A 17,291-nucleotide genomic window follows, 5' to 3' on the forward strand; every position below is an offset into this window, starting at 1 on the left:
GACAATTGGAGAATGCAATTAATTTAAACTGGCAGCTCTAGAACCCCTTAACTTATAAAGAAAGAGTATTCTGACCAGTACATTACTTTTAAAATCATTCCTCCCACAACAGTAGGAACTGTAGGAAAGGAAACAAATAAACAAACACCCGTTCTAACCATGTAACTTTTTCAAAAACATCCCGACAACTCCCATTAACAGAGCAAAAAACACCTGTCAACATGTCCTCCTTGCTCTCCTTCATCACATGGTTTTTCTCTACTGAGGAAGGGCAGTAGCTAGGTTAGCTTTATTCACACAATTCTGAAATGGTACTGAAATGGATTATGACTGAGTGGTCACAGTTTTGGCAACAAAATGCTTTACTTAAATATGTCTAAATGGAATCAGCCATTAGCCCATTTCAGTATTGAGATGTTGCTTTGAGTACTATGGGACCATGCCCTCGTCCTCATCCCTCTCAACTGAATGGTGCTTGTTAATTAAGTGCCACACAGTCCCTGATGTACATAAACACCAGAGCACGATGGCACATCACTGCAGTCACCATAACAACAGGGAAGAGCATCCAGGCTGCGCTCTGTGGGCAACACGGTCCACATATCAGAATGGTCACTTGAAGGGTTGAGCTTAAGTGTGTTTGCATTTGAGAAGACAGAAGGTAAGTCCGCACTTAGTGGAGGCCTGGTGAAGGCTCTGCTTGCCTCACAGACAATGGCTGTGTTCGAATAATGCAGAACTGATCATTCACAGAGAAATTCAGTTTACCTGTGATGTAGAGATCACAGAGAGTCTGCAGTACTCAAATGCACCCAGTGTACCGGGCCCTGCAGTGAAAGGGAAGTCTAGATAAACGTTGGTGCTTCCTTCTGATGCGCCCATGTGATTAGTCAACCATCAGACTTGGAGATCCACCCACTGATAGCTGCCACTATCCATTGGTTTCATAGCATTTAAGAGGAAGGGCCAATGTCCTGTAATTTTCCAGATGAGTTCAGTAAAAGAAAGTCAATAGCATTGTAGATACAATGTTATTAAGAGTGATATTACATCAAACACCTCCGTGTTAGGGAAGTATAGTCTGTAAAATGTCTCATGGTGCAAGACCAAACAGTGTGGTGAAGAAGATTCACAGGTGGCCAGGGTCAAAGTTCGTGTGCCTTTTTTTCCGAAGACAGAAAAGTTTAAAAGAATTTGCCACATAAAATATTTAGTAATAGACAATGGAATGGATAATTCCAGACATGCCTCTTACCGACAATACAACACACAACACCCAAGTCAAACTCCAGTACAGTAAAGTGCAAGGCTATCATCATCATCCTCAACACCATCATTGTTATAATTAGCCAACATCATGGATTAAGTTAATAAACAAAATAATGATTACATCACTTTTTATAAGACAGGTGGTTTATCCTTGTCTGTGAGACAGGCAGATTGTAAAGTGGAGTGAGACAGACTCCTGATCCATTCATTTACATTGTAAAGGGGAGTGAGACAGACTCCTGGTCCATTTGTTTACATTGTAAAGTGGAGTGAGACAGACTCCTGGTCCATTCGTTTACATTGTAAAGGGGAGTGAGACAGACTCCTGGTCCATTCGTTTACATTGCACAGACAGAGTTCCCCTCACATGCAGAGGGCTCATCATTTCACAGATCCACAAATAGGCCAGACAGACACATCTCTCCAACTTATTTTGTTCTTAGGACAAGTATACAAGTCTATATTTACAGTTTCATATACCTGTGTATGGTAATACCAGCTTGTAATGATCAGTTATTTTATAAAGTGAGTGTTCACTATAGGTGTCCACCACACGGATTTAGACATCAGGTTATGACATCAGCTATGCAGATATTGCCTAATCTCCCTCTCTCTCTCTCACACACACACACACACACACACACACACACACACACACACACACACACACACACACACACACACACACACACACACACACACACTACTGAGAGACATGCTAAAATGAATCTCGTGGAAAAAGAGTGAAATTCGAGATTCCTGTTATCACTTTAAAATACAGAACAACAAGGTCATTATTAGCTAAAATGCTAAAAGTCCAATGAAGGTTTGTCACTCTAATCTGCTGACACTTCAAATTCTAGCCTTAAAATGCCAGACTTGTGTTCACAGGACACACGACACAAATGTGTGTAATCAGTGGAAGCAATATCCCAAGCAAACAAAAAAGCCAAACATGTAAGACAACAGAACGATTGCACATGCAGATGGCTGTTTGTAGACAAGCCATGTAAACACTGCAGACAGATTTCAACTAGATGCACATAGAAATTGGCCTTATTTAACTAATAAATAAATAAATAAATAAATAAATAAATAAAGATTTGGATGTAGCTCTCCTTCCTCTGGAAGAACTTGACTGGAATATGACCAGACAAAGATAGTGTATGAATTTTTTTTAAAAAATGTCTTTCTTGACTGTAAGGGCCCTACATTTCATGTTCTCCAGGTTCCCTTTGTAACTACAGTAGCTGCCCTCAACAGCGGCCTGACTGCACAGCGCAAAAGAACATGCAGTCTGGACACGTGTTTTAAATCCCAAAATATAAGTGAAAATGCAAAACTGTTCAAAACTGACCACAACTATGGGACATTTCACTTGGCAAATTGTTAAAAACTATCTAAACCTAAATATATAGAGGTTAAGTTATACCACCAGCAATTTCATTACAGAGGATCTACACACAATATTTTGTATTGTGTCTGCATGTGTATGTGTGTGTGTGTGTGAGTGTGAGTGACAGAGAGAGAGTGAGAGTGAAAGAGAAAGTGAGAGGAAAAAAAAAAAAGAAAAAAAAAAAAAAAAAAAAAGAAAGAGAGGAATGTAGTTTGGTGACCATGTGGAACGTAGGCTATTGACCATGTTGTCAATAGTTGTCCAACATGCCATCGGTGAAGAGGTTTTGGACGTCCAGCATGGCAGCCAGTTCCAGTATGTGTTTCTGCAGCACACTGTTGTCCAGCAGCTCCTGCTTAGGCAGCTGTGGGTAGGACTCAGGGAAACTCCGAGCTTCCTGCATCACAGAACACACAGAAAACTCACTTTCCTGGCTCACTCACCCGCGAGCCACTAACTAAACAATTCCTGCAATCTCATCAGACCAGTCCCGATTCTAGTGTGTGAAGCTGTGTCTGAGCACTGGGCTCGCATGGGAGAGGGCCCATATTCAGATTTGCACTTACCCGGAAGAGCTTGTGCAGGCGCAGAGTGGCGCAGCAGAAGACGAAACGAATCATCAGCAATCTCAGAAACTCGTCACCGTAGAACTGCAAGAAGGCCTGGTCTGCACACAAGCACAATGACCACACCTTATCTGCCTGACTGAAGCACTTTATCAGACAGTCATTTAATAAATGAATCAGTAATGATCAACTCACAATAACTGATTGACTGCTATAGGCATTATTAAATCACCCAATTATACATCTTGCTTATACATCATACACTAAAATGTATTTGAATAATCGAAACTAAACAACTAGGCTCTAAGCTAGTAAGAGCCCGTCGTGTCTGTGATTACCGAGGGCTCGAGAGCTGGTGAGCATCTGCCCAATGTCATGGGAAACTTTATGCAAGAACTCCTGGGCCTTTTCCCACAACCCCTGGCGTGCACTAGTCAGACCGCAGACAGACAGGAAGCCCATTAGGGGGCAGTAGAGGAAGAGTGTGAAGATGCTCCCACGCTGAGACTGGTCTGTGCAGACAGAGACATGGAAGGGAAAAGATTAACCAAAATGAGCTACTGGAGCCATTTTAAATTAATTGTCAGTTTAAATTTGTTCAAAATCTTGTCATGCGATAACCACCATACTGGAAGAATTTTACTTCTTTCTGTATTCACCGACATACGCCAACTCTAACTGAAACATCTGAGTTCTGCTTCCAATCAACAGATAAAACATTCTAAGAAAGAAAACATTTCTTGACTAACATTGGAGCCCTTTCATCAAAGCAGGAAGTGCTAGAACCTTAGTACTAATAAAAACTGGAGTAACAAATCAGCAGAGAGGAACAGAAACCAACCTTGCATACTCTTTGGATATACGGTAGGTGAAAGCAAGCACACCATTGGCTGGCCAAACAGATTGGAGAAATTCTACAGAGACAAGAAGAAAGTATTCGCTAGTAGCTGCCAAAAGAACAAAAGTAAAACCATAACAATAACCAACAGATAACCACAGAATGCTTGATGGCCTGGATGTTTTCTGAAAATGGTCACATGGGGGCACTGCACTACAGAGATCAGTGACTGATAAAAACCTCAATGAAAGATTGAGGTGATTCAGAAATTTATGAGCAGCAAAAATGGCAAAGAAAGCTCAGTGCAAGCAAACCTCAAGTCCATAGTTTCCCAGCCCACCCATCGTCAATAGCTCTTATTAAGGCCATTTTCTTAATAAGAAGAACATATTGTAAGAATATAGCTTCTTAATAATATTTGATAATATTATTTAAAAACATACCGAATGTGAATTTATTTAATATTTTGGAATATGAATAAAAATTCCAATGAATGGTCTAGAGATGATAGGTGAATTGTTTGCACAAATTGCTTGAGTGTATGTATATGCACTGCTGTGTGTGTGTTAAATTCACCTTGTAGGCTGTGCTGTTGGATGAATCTACAATGATAAACAGGGGTTTTCTGGTAAAGGGATACAGGTCTCCTGGGTGAAGACTGACACAGACAGACACACAAACACACACAGCTATAACTTTTTACTGAATACAAGAAATATTTAACATACACAGTTTCTATATCCCAGTATATAAATGGCTGCATGTGTGTAGGTGGTGTCCAGTTGTCTGGACTGTGTTTACCAGTGCATCTCTTTCTGTGCCTGGTTCCTCTTCTGCACCGTCTCACCGTTGACCACATCACGGTTTGTATTGGTTAGAACACCACCAAAGTCATAAGGCCCTGTAACCATTCCAGTATTAAGACGTGAGCTTAACCAGCAGCACTCAACCTTCCTTCTCCTTTACAAGCGTGTGGCTTTTCCTCACAGAACTTTCATTTCACAGCAGCATCTTGGGAAATGGAGTTTTCTGGGTCACTCTGCAAAAGAGAATCTCTCTGAGGAGTTTAAAACTATGCTCTTGTTATGTCAGAGGAAGAAACCAACAGCATGGTAAATTTGAGAAACCCAGCAGAGTGTATACATTTAAAATATACAAGTGTGTGTGTACACAGTGGGAAGCAATCACTACTTATGCAGAGTGTTTAATAAAAAAATAAATAAATAAAAAAAAAAACAACAACACACTGTGATAATTAGTCATTGAGGTAGTGCAAACCACTGCTCAGCTAGTCCTGAGGAAGTATGAAATCACTGAATTTTGGGATCTGTATATCTGACTATAAATTATGATTTTTTTTTTTTATTTTTTTTTTTTTTAAAAACACACAACAACATTTCCCAATGGCTTACCATGGTTTTAGGCAATTTAGAAAACAGTTATCTAAACTGATGGGGAGAACATACCTTCATATTCGGAACGTCCAGTGGGAAAGACCCCAGTAGCAGACAGATACACCAGCAGCACACTATTGGCCGGCAGCTCCTGTTAATAAAACACAAATGACCCAGTAAATGCCTGGAAAGCTGGAATCTCCTCCTAGAGAAACACCATACAGCAGAAAGGGAAATCTGAGAGTCACATATTGCACTTTTCCCACTTGTAGTGAGGTGCTGTGCTCCAACAGAGGGCAGCTAGTAACATGCTAACACCAAGTTATCACCTCATTTGCGTGCCATACACACAGCAACGCAAATGAGCCAGCTCCCATGGCAACATGCCCGCAACAAGCAATTAGAGTTACATGCTGCAGTGGTGTCAATTTGGGGGGTGGGGACAGAGGGTTTCGTCGGATGGAGGCGTGGCCTAACCTTGAAGGAGGCAGAAAGGAAGGTGTACAGCTGGCTAAAGGTGGGTTTGTACAGAAGATATTTGTGAGGGTTCTCCCGTTTGGCTGGCTTTTCACTGGGCTCCTGCAGACAGAGAGAGACAGAGACCAAAGCCTAAGAGAGTGAAAGAGACGTGAGTGGGAGGAAGAAATGAGAGAGGAAAGAAGAAAAAGAACACTCCACAGTGAGGCAGACAGGGAGAGCATGAGAGGCTTCTCTTACTAGAGTCCCTGGTTTGGAGCTCTGTGTAGCCAGGTTCACAGGCTCTCTCTCCAGGGCCTGCAGCATACGAAACATGTCGATGGTCAACTCGCTGAATTTCACCTAAACAAGGACACAATAGGACAAGGTTTAAACTTCCCAGTTAAACAGAACATTTGCATCTCAGGGTTATATAGAACGCACAGTAACAGTCCAATAAATTATGAAGATGGCCTGGTTAAGCAGGTCTGTCTGGTTAAGCTGGTCCACTTAGCTCATATTTTTTGATATCCACCTCACTTTTACTGACCGTTTGTCAGCAGAACTGTTGCAGCTCTTTTACCATCATGAAATATTATTTATTTCACATACAATTCCACAATACATTAAAATCACTACACACAATTTACCCACTATATTTTAGCAATAGTAATATTTCTATCTGCACCCAGTAAAATAAGGACAAATGACTTTACACAAAGATTTGATATTTTGAAAGCTCAGCGTGTGAGAGGATGGAGTCTGTGAGGAGTACCTGATTGTTACTGTTGCCAACAATGAGGGCGTCAGCCAAGGTGAGCTGACCAACCACCATGCCAGGTTCCAACTGGGGTACGCCCCCCTCCTGCAGCCGATTGGACTTGACCACTACGGCATTGTCATCATTCAGGATCATAACTGGGTCAGCCTGAGAAACCACACAAGACTTACTTGCAGAATCAAGAAAACACTAAAACAAGATAAACAAGGATATCATTCAGTGAAGCAAATGAATATAAACGTATGCACTTCAGTGTTTTTAATATAGATGTTAAAAACATTTTATGTGTAGACTGATAAGAGTATAGGTTTCTAGCTGATCAGGCAAAAGAAAGCTCACCTCCACAAATGCAGCCACCTCCTGCAGTACAAGGTTCCACTCTAGCTGGTCCTCTGTGTTAAAGCGCTGTGTGTACTCCTCGATCTCCTCTGACAACTCCTGACAAAGCAGGAAGAGACAAACCCCAGCAGTATTTTACCCAGTGTTACACCCACCAATACTGTGAACTCTTCTAGCCCATCAGTGCAGTGTAGTTGACAAGTGTTACTCTGTGGTTTGCTGGGTGCTGCAACCCCCCCCCCTCCCAAACACCCCCCAGAAGCACCTACCTTTACCAGAACTTTAACCAGGTCCATCTTATTAAGCAACAAACACACCACGATAAAACGGGCATAGTACCTCAACTTCTTCACTACCAGCTCAGGCCTGGGGGTGTAGCCAAGAGAAAGTGAGAGTGAGAGCAAGAGACAGACAGGACAAGATGGACCACAAAGACAAGACAAAAGGGATAATGTTATGCACCAGTGCTCTGGTTTCATATTTGTTAAGTTTGCACTTTCTTTAAAAAACAAAAACAACAACAACAACAACAACAACAACAACAACAACATAAGTACTTTTTAATCTGACCCCCCGCCCCCCATTACATTTGAAACAGTAAACATGAGGTCACCTCATTATCTGTTTCTGTGTGTGTGTGTGTGTCTAGCCCACCTGTCTTCCTTGTTGACCTGGTAGTAGTAGGAGCGCTGGCGGATGGCTGAGTAGAAGGAAAATGCTTCGTTTAAGTAGCTGGTCTCTGAGGTGCGGAGGCTGGGAACAGGGAGCAACAGACATCAGCATACACTGGGATACAACACAGCCAACAGGAACGAAGCAAGGAGTCTGGGAAAGTCATCTGGGATAGTGGTGTGGGATGTGGTCATGGAAAGGTGGTGTGGGATGGTCTTACTAGTAGTGGTAGTAGAGCTGGCCGATTTTAGACGCCACCTCCCCTATCTGCCACCTCTTCAGGCCATATCGGTTGTCCAGCACTTGTCTGTTCTCCAAGTCATGTGCGTGCACACACACACACACACACACACACACACACACACACACACACACACACACACACAGAGATCAGCTAGGCAGGCATGGGTCCGATGGCTGTGATTCAGGTTTCACTCACAGGTGGAGTGAGGGGGTGGCTCAAGTCCAGAATGTTTTCTCTTTCTTGGTTTTTTTAAGAATTAAACTTTGCGTTTTGTTTTTTTTTCCCTTTCTCAGGCTCTCTGACTGGACCAACAATCAGGGAAGCAAAATTCAATTACTGAGGAAATCTTTCCATATATAATTCTGGCCTAATATTGTCATGGGAGGTTGTTGTTAGATAACTATGGACATAAAAACTGTTTTTCTCGAGGATTCAGCTGCAGCTGCCATCTACAGAAAGTGGTTCAGCTTCAACAGAATCAGCAAGAACCAGCAAAGTGCAAAGAGATGTTGTTCCAGGTGTGAATGCACTGCTGTAACGTTTAGGCCAACAGCAGGGAGTTGGTGAAGTGACTAAATCTAGTGGACTGCCGCAGTTAACTTGCTAGCTAATCACTTTAATTATTACTTTCATGGGAATGTTGAGAAATTAAAACAATTCATAAGTAAGTAAGGGGTCAGTAATGAAAGGGAATCAATGCAATCTCAAATTCATATATGATCATATATGTGAGGCAGAGATAAATCAGCTTATTAAAACTTATTAAAAATTTTAAAATATCAGGTGTTGAAAATGTGTAAGAAAAACTATTAGAACTGACTGCACCTAACATATCTAAACTTGTTTATCCTATATTTAGTCCAAGCTTGGTTGAATATGTATATGCACAATAGTGGAAGGGAGCACAGGTGTTTCCACTCCCCAAAGACAACAGAGTTTCCTTTAATGGATCAAATGGCAGGCCGGTTTATAGAGTTTATAAACCACAGTTATTGGTTATTTATATCCGTGAGTTTATAACCCTGGTATTACTGGTATTACATGAGTGGCTACAGTTATTTGGCAAACAACATAAGGAGGTTTTTTTTTTCCCTGTAATGGAAACTTCTCGAATAGTAAAAATGTTAACAGGGGAGTCCCACAGTAAAGTTATCTTAGACCATTAGCTATATTCTTTATATGTTAATGATCTACCCTAGAAAGAGTCTGGAAATAGCAAGAATATTAAATGTAGGCAGATAACTCCACTCTTTATGCATTGGCTTACACGGGTAAAGACCTCTCGCATATTTTGAACAAAGAAATAACATTAGTACTTAGTCAAAGAAACAAATTTCTGCTAAATATATCTAGTGCATTAAGAATTATAATTGGTTTAAATGTTCTACTAATAAAACCTCAATGTTAAAACATCATGTAGATCATGTAATAAAAGTATAATACCATTTATGCAGTACATTACAGTTATACTATTACAGTTTTGTGTGTTTGGTGTGCGTGCGTGCGTTGTGGGGAGGGCTTGCTCAGTGCAGACCTGTGCTGTTGCTGAAACTTCCACAGCTTGGTATAGACATCAAAAGTTCGGCCAAAGTAAGACTGCCATTGTTTATGCCCATACTGAGGGAGATCTCTGCAGTAAACGTGAGAGAGAAGGTTAGGGTAACCCTAGATTAGTTATTGCAGTTATTGCTATCAGAAAACATGTATTGTTTACCATTGAAATCATCACTGTGCTGTTTAAAACATCATGCCAAAAGACCTGAGAGAGAGAGAATGCTGTTCATCCTTTCAAATTATTTGATAATTACTTTTTTTTCCCACCACGTATTATAGAAAGCCCCTCCCTCTTCACGTTGTTAAAAAAATACAGCAGCATGAAGAAAGCAGAGAACAAAGAGCACATAAATAAATGTAAATAAAAAAAATTTTATCATTTGCATTACGATGACTATAAAGAGAAGGATAGATTAGAAAAAGTGTGGGAGAAAGATGGAGCGATAAGAGAAAGAAAGATAGGGAGTAAGAGAGAGGAAGAGAGAAAAGGAGAGGGAAAGAGGGGCGTAGGAGTGTTTTGTGGAGTGAGGAGCTTTGGGATGAGCTGTGGTGACTCATAGTGGTGATGATGTGATGGAATGTGATGAGTTAAGCCCATCAGCTAGAGCTGAGAGCTGCCTGCACCCTCCCCTTTTCTCCCCCTCTTTCTTTCTCTCTCTCGCTCCCCTTTCCTGTTCTCCTTGTGTCCATCCCTCTCTTTTTTCTCTCCCCCACAATCTCTCTCTCTCTCTTTTTTTTCTCCCATGTACCCACCCAAAAGAGCTCTAGTCTACAGGGTTATCATCAAAGTTACCATGACAACAGACATGGGATATGGATACATGGATGGACTGGTCATTGCCCCCCCCGCGCACCTCAACCCACCCCCACACCTGTCAGGGGTCGTCCAAGGATAAATTATATGGAAAACATCACTCCCTGACCATACACAACATGCATATGTATATAAACATCCAACAATTTGTGCAGACCGACAGACATCTACCAAGTAGACAGACAGACACTAGTATGTCAGCCAGCTCCCTGCATTCACTCATCCCAAAGACAAACAGAACCAAAAGTGCCAATGATGCATGGCGTCCAAATTTCCTGCTAAATCTACCCTCACTCCTTAGAGGTCCCAGATCTTCCAAAGTTCCCAGTGCTCCCAGGTAGCAGAGAGGAGAAGACATTAGGCTGGGCTACATTTCACTCCATGCACCATTTATTTCCCATCTTCACTGATATAATTCACACCCAAGATGCATCTAACAGCAGAGGCTGGCAAGGGGTGGAGCCCAGACGCTCACGGAGGGGGTGGAGCCCAGAAGCCGGCAATGGGCGGAGCTCAGAGTAGCAGTGGGGAAAGTGTGAACAATGCTGAAAAGGGGGATTTAATAAGGTTTACTAAATATGATTGATTCTAATCCCAGGTAGGTGTGTATGCGTGTGTGTTTGTGTGTGCGCGTGCACGTAGATGTCAGGATACACTAATGGAGTAGGGAAAGGTATCGAGTTCACAGCTGCTGGAGGGTGCAGCCCATTTTAGAGGTTGTAGTTTCTTTGAGAAGAGAGTGTAAAAAAAGCTACAAAGAGAGAAGTCAGAGAACAAAAATGTTCAATTAATTACTCTAGAGATAAATATGTTTCTAATTTATGATTATCGATAGTAATATAAGCAGTAGTAATATAATTTGGTGGCAGGTCTGACATTCTGTGGTGGACAATGGACAACAAAATTAACAGGCTAATAGCAGGACGAAGCACATTTACCAAGAAATATGTTTGGGATTGTAATAATACTTATTAATTTTTAAGGTTAGTTCGATGGATCAGCACCTAGTACCAACACCATGAGATGTATTAATGTCAGCTACAGAAGCATCATAAGCCATTAGCTAGCAGCAGTTAATTCAAGGACCAAGCTGTAAATATGTAGAAAGTGAATGTAGGTAGCTATTTTTACGTGCAAATCTAAATGCTATTAAGCTCGTGAATACTACACAATTATTGCTATGCCCTGTAAATGCTTACTTTTACTTATCTAATATTAAATTCTTAAAAATAAAAAATAAGTTGAATCCATACCCTTTCTTTAGCATGTATTTAGTGGTGTCCCTTTGTGGTTTTGGGGAATGACCATGGGCTCAGTAAAAGACAACAATAAATGTCAGTAGGAACAAACAGCAAGCTTATCACAGTAGTCATCTTCAGCTAATACTAGTATTTAGTGTTGTCCACCAATGATGTAATGCTACAAAACCTGCAGAAGAACGTCACTCATTTTTAGAGCCAAATAAACACATTTTTAGTCCAATTTTAAAAAATCTCTTCTGTGAGAAAACATGGTATGAAATCCATTAGCATTAAAACATGCCCTAAAATGGCACCTTAAGCAAGACACATTTTCGAGTCTAGCCCTTTCAGCTCTGAACCGGTTAAAAAATAGAAAGAGATGGCAAGTAAGGAAATGAGTCCAAATAATAATAGCAATATCGTTCTTCATCTCTTCAGTGTGCTGATGAGAGTAGGACACAGAACTAGGGCATTGGGGGGGAGTAGGCGCTGATCTGGTCTAATTAATAACCAGGCCAGGGGAAAGGGGCCCAGACCCCTCCACGTAGGTCACCCCAGCCATGGACACAAGTCCTCATGCTGCAAAACTACCCAGCTGCTGTTTTGAAGCCCTTGAGGTGGGTCAGGAAACATTACCACGTTCTGGTAGGTCATTGGCGTCTTGCTTGTGTAAGACACCAGTAGCCCTTTAGATGTGGATTCTTACTTGAAGACTTCATGAAACATTTCTAGCATATACACAGCTACGGTAAAAACTGATTCCTTGACAAGCACAAGCAGCCCAGAAAACATGATAGCACATGCGTTTAGACATAAGACAGAAATTATAAGCACATTATAAATATGTTATTAATAGCACCTTGGTATGTCTTCACATATACGAAAAATTTATGCAGGTTAGCTTGGTCAAAATATATTTCATAATGCACAAGTAAAATAAATAATTATATCACTCACTTTGGAATTTCATTTTTAGTGGAATATATAAGTTAAATAATATAACACATTAAGATATCTTGCATAAAAGAAAAATGGGTGAGTAAATAGAGATGGAGGCGACAGGAGAGAAGTTGAAGAAGAAAGAGAGAAGAAGAGAGGGAGAGAGAGAGAGAGAGATGGAGGGCAGTAAGAGGAAGAGAGGGCAGTGGTAGTGGGACAGAGAGAGAGAGAGCGAGAAAGAAAGAAAGAAAGAAAAAGAAAGAAAGAAAGAAAGAAAGAAAGAAAGGAGAGCACCCTGCAGCACTGACATGCTTGTCCTATAAACGTAAAAATTATTACGCCACAGAGACCCTGCTGGCCAAAGGAAGATTAAAAGAGCGGACTGACGTGGGTCCTTTTCCTGTTTAGGGAGTAGGAGGAACTCAGATCATACATGCTGGCAGATGGAGAGGAGCCCTCAAGCTGCATTGAAATGTAAAATAGACTCACAGTTGCTTGACGCAATAAAAAAGCCACCAGAGCCAATTTTTTACAGCTGAAAGAAGATAAACAGAGAGAAATACCTTACAGGCTAGAGATTTAAAAGGCATGAGAGAGAGAGAGAGAGAGAGAGAGAGAGAGAGATATGAAGATCAGTGAGAAAGGGAGTGAGAAAGAGAAAGAGAGGACTAAGCCTTAAGGCTGTGTTAAGTGTAGAGGCTGAAGATACTCAGAGGAGAGTGCTGAGCTCCCCCTGCCACCACTGCCTTCCAGAGCAGACTGACCTCAGTCCATTGAAGAGCTGTTTAGACTTGTCCAGGAGATAGCAGAAGTCTGTGACAGTTTTCCTCTCGCCAAGCGGGATGTCATCTTCCGCTCCAACGCCTGACATGATGGCTGCAACATGAAAGGAGACAAAAAAAATTTTTTATTTAAGAGCAGGCAGTTTCCAAGGCGATGGCATCACAGACGGCAGGCCAGACTGCTCCAGCGTGTGGTGGCACTGCTCGCTAGGTTCTCGCTGGAGCTAGAAACTAGACCTGTTAGATGATGAAAGTAGCAAATGAGTAAACAAACAAACAAACAAACAAACAAAATAAGCAACACAATCTGGACAACGTGACATATTGTCAGACAGGTATTACATGAGGGCAGATAATATGGACTATGAACATGCATTTGAGGAATAGAAATGCCATCTTTCTCAATACACCTTGCCTGCAATGTGCACAGAGAAGCCCAACCACAGGCAGAAGTGTGTCACACCTGGAGCTCAAATCCAAACTCTGACCATGATGCCTGATAGCTGATGCTCTGAGAGAAGAGGAAGTATGACGTCCCTCATGTGAAGTGAATAAATCCTCTGTCTTGCAAAACAGTGTTTACTGCTCTGTTCAGCTCTTACATCAGTTGGAGAAGGGAGTGTCACACAAGCTTCACTGCCTAGCATATTCACACAGACACACACTCTCTAACAGAGACTGGCTGTGATTGGCTAAGATGTTTTTTCCCATAAAAATCCATGACTTTCATGCAGCAATTAATTATACATGTTTTACTTAATTGTACATATATTACATTTACAGCATTTGGCAGACACAGATATGCAAGTTGCTATAGATAAGAGTATCACAGTGCATGTGCTCTCTGAGAACTGAACCCAGCACAAGGGCTGTACAATATATTGTTCCTTAACTGTAATCACAATAATGACATTGCAGAGAGCTGCAATATATGTGTATGCTCTTGCCAATCCAGATCAGTGTTCATGTGTCCTGTGAGCATTCTGGTCAAACAGGTTCAGTGCTCATGTGTCCTGTGAGTGTTCTGGCCAATGCAAATCAATATTCATGTGTGCCGTGAATGTTCTGACCAATCCAAATCAATGTTCACATGGGCTGTGAGCGTTCTGGCCAATCCAAATCAATGTTCACGTGGGCTGTGAGCATTCTGGCCAATCCAAATCAATGTTCACGTGGGCTGTGAGCATTCTGGCCAATCTGAACAGATCATATGCAAATCAAAGCCCTCATTCTCAGTTAGTCACTACCAATCCCCACTAGTCACACATATACAGTATAGAAAACACACCGAGGGTGTAAGGAAGCAGCATTTGCTCAAAGTCTCCCTCTCAAAGAACTTTCCTGCACTGATGGGCAGGAGCAATCATAGTCGGCACAGCAATAGATAACTGCGGGGGGTGACAGAGGGAGTGAGCGAGAGAGGGAAGAGGGAGGGAGAGAGAGGGGAAGAGATGGTGTAGGGAGAAGGAGAGAGTGAGTGAGAAGGAAAGAGCAGGATGAAAAGAGAGAAAGAGAGCTCAGCGTGTTCCGGAGGGAGCCAGGCTGCTGCACTAATTCCAGCACTGGTGTGCTGCACAAAGAGGTGTTTCTGACCCACATAACTTTCCATAAAAATACATGAGGTCCACAGCAAAGGAACTGCAGAGTGCTAAAGAATATGCATATATATATATATATATATATATTATATATATATATATATGCACACACACACACACGTTTTCCTTAAACCAAAATGTCTCATGTTTTAATTCATTGTGATCATCTTGACTTATTAGTATGAGGAACCTCAAACAAACAACATCAGATAAAAAATAAAAAGGACATTACTGTGCACTTTTAGTTTGAGAGTAGTTTAAGTGTAGGTGGTCTGATGTTCACTATTCAGATGCAAAAACTTTAATATCAAAAACAGAACATGTTGGTAGCTGTGCTCACACCAGCACAAACAAACCTGGTTGCTAGTTTACCACCAACATAAACTAGTCTGCCTAGATGTGTGGCATATTTCTGGTCTTAAATAGCTAAGTGTTACTTAGTTTTTGCTCTTAACGGTCAACCCACACACAGTTCAGAGAACCAGGGAACACTCAACCGCAGATTTACATCAGGCACAAAAGTGGAAAGTAACAAACACATTTGTTTAATGACTTTCTTTCATTTGAGGAAAAAAAAACCACACCATGAAAACGTGTGATATCCTCATATGTAATAAAACACAACCATTACATAAACATGCAGAGCACGGAATAGCAGTATATCGATGAGGATCTGCCCCTCACTCAACCAATCTGAGCGGGTGACGTCATTACAGCGGAACATGCTGGGGGCTTTCTACAATATGGTAACCATAATTTGTGCATTTTAACATTTTACAACCCCAACCCTATCCCCCATTCCAGCAATGTCGCCATTGTTTGGTATGCTAAAATACGTTAATATTCCTGAATCCCGTGGAAACCGTCATAATATTACAAAAAAACAAAAAAAAAAACAAAAAAAAAAACAAGCGGCACGTTGTTCTCGATAACTATTAATCCTTTGTGGCGTTTTGCTACAAGATCCACAATGTCACATGCAAAGCAAACAAGTATGCACAGGAAATATTTCCTCGTTTTGCCAAAGTCAAAACGGTGATTTTAAATTAATCCAAAACACACCGCACGATAATATGATCTTATATTTCGAGCTTTTTTATTTCCTCGCAGTGCCATTTCCCTATAGAGCGTTCCGTCGACTGGATGCATGTTGACAGACACGTTTTACAATGTCTTACATCAGTTAACTAGACAGCAGCGGTATATCGGCACTGCGAGCCTAAGACACGTTAGTCCGTTCACGAACACAGATGAGACTCGTCTGCACCAGCTCAGCGTAACCGTATAAAACCGCTGAACCCACCTGTCGTCTGACGGACCTGCCTTCCTTAAATACAGATGTAAAAACACGTTGGCGGCACTTCTAGCTCTGCTGAACCTGTCGAAGACGAAACAGCAGGTTAATTCAATGACATTTAAGAAGAGCAAGCAAAATCAGATACATCGGTAATAAAGTGTAAACATGCTGCTTGGGCAAATGACAGCTAGCTATGTGCTGTCTGGCTCTACTCCTCGGACAGCTAGTTAGCATTAGCTAATGTCACTGTCAGAGAGAAAGGAACATAGGTTAGAGGTTTTATCTCCAGCTTTGACCAGTACGATTTAAAACGGTTATACTATCACAGCTGGCTATATAATAAGTGAACGTTAGCCAAGATGTGCTGTATTGTGTGTAAGATAGCCTAGCTAAGTTAATGCCAGCGTACTTGGACAGCTTTATGGGAATTCAAGCCATTACAAGTAGATGTGACGGCTCTTTAACAGCTTCGCTAGCTATTAAGAATACCTGTAGCTACATGCAATTTCCATTTACAGTTAGGTTAGCTAACCTAGCTAATCTAATTCGCAAACTGGAAGAATAATTTCAGGTATACAAACAGGAAAATGAATACAGCTGAGAAGAAACTGCGGTTGAGAAGCATTTTAAGAAGATAGCTAAGTAGCTATCAAGATACATCAGGGTTACTCTTTGCTCCCCGTAAATTAGCGAGTGACAAGCTAGCCAAATTCCTCTTTAATAAAACGACGAACGATCAATGGGTTGTTGTGAGCTAACGGAAAAACCGCTCTCTACCTGCGAACGGTATCTTCTCTTTGGGGTCCTCAAGAAAACCGTTTCTAGGTGGCGCGGCTATGTAAATCTTAAGCGAATCTGAACATCCAATGTAGTCTCGCTCCGTCATTTACACTCAATTCAGTCAGCTGTCTCTCCCACAGAAAACAATGGCTATTTTCGCCGGTGTATTTGTGACTACTGCGATCGATGGTTTGCTAGTTGTGCCCAGTAAAATTTCATTGACCAGACTTTGGGGGGAAACCTCTCAAACGAACTTGCTACTCAGAATGTGACGTGCCATCCAGGCTTTTTATTGGCTTGCCAGGTTGTCAATCAAACAATACAATGGTGG

At 41.4% G+C, this 17,291-nt stretch overlaps 1 protein-coding gene across 2 annotated transcripts; it reads right to left on the reverse strand.

The window, feature by feature from the left end:
- Nucleotides 1-2,814: 2,814 nt before the first annotated feature.
- Nucleotides 2,815-17,170, reverse strand: scai (suppressor of cancer cell invasion). Of its 2 annotated transcripts, XM_027020068.2 has the most exons (18): nucleotides 16,958-17,170; nucleotides 16,187-16,261; nucleotides 13,268-13,379; nucleotides 9,490-9,585; nucleotides 7,932-8,018; nucleotides 7,694-7,792; nucleotides 7,309-7,405; nucleotides 7,040-7,138; nucleotides 6,695-6,847; nucleotides 6,181-6,282; nucleotides 5,941-6,042; nucleotides 5,536-5,614; nucleotides 4,871-4,970; nucleotides 4,646-4,727; nucleotides 4,073-4,145; nucleotides 3,570-3,743; nucleotides 3,232-3,332; nucleotides 2,815-3,062 (listed from the first exon to the last, which is right to left on the reverse strand). In XM_027020068.2, the coding sequence occupies exons 3-18, from the start codon at nucleotides 13,372-13,374 to the stop codon at nucleotides 2,916-2,918; spliced, it is 1,698 nt and encodes a 565-aa protein (XP_026875869.1). In that variant the 5' UTR covers nucleotides 13,375-13,379; nucleotides 16,187-16,261; nucleotides 16,958-17,170; the 3' UTR covers nucleotides 2,815-2,915. The 2 variants fall into 2 exon arrangements, with proteins under 2 accessions (XP_026875869.1, XP_026875870.1); XM_027020069.2 differs by lacking the exons at nucleotides 16,187-16,261; nucleotides 16,958-17,170 and adding an exon at nucleotides 13,749-13,838.
- Between the last annotated feature and the right edge of the window lie 121 nt (nucleotides 17,171-17,291).

The sequence above is a fragment of the Electrophorus electricus genome, chromosome 6 (assembly GCF_013358815.1).
Source record: "Electrophorus electricus isolate fEleEle1 chromosome 6, fEleEle1.pri, whole genome shotgun sequence".
Classification (NCBI taxonomy): domain Eukaryota; kingdom Metazoa; phylum Chordata; class Actinopteri; order Gymnotiformes; family Gymnotidae; genus Electrophorus; species Electrophorus electricus.

What these genes read in the sequence shown, in the direction of transcription:
- scai (XM_027020068.2), bottom strand. Translation starts at nt 13,374, where the DNA reads ATGTCAGGCGTTGGAGCGGAAGATGACATCCCGCTTGGCGAGAGGAAA. An exon ending in CAGCTCTACTACCACTACTA is followed by an intron (nt 7,793 to 7,931) that starts GTAAGACCATCC and finishes CCCTGTTCCCAG; the next exon opens with CCTCCGCACCTCAGAGACCA. An exon ending in CCAACAGCACAGCCTACAAG is followed by an intron (nt 4,146 to 4,645) that starts GTGAATTTAACA and finishes TTGTCTCTGTAG; the next exon opens with AATTTCTCCAATCTGTTTGG.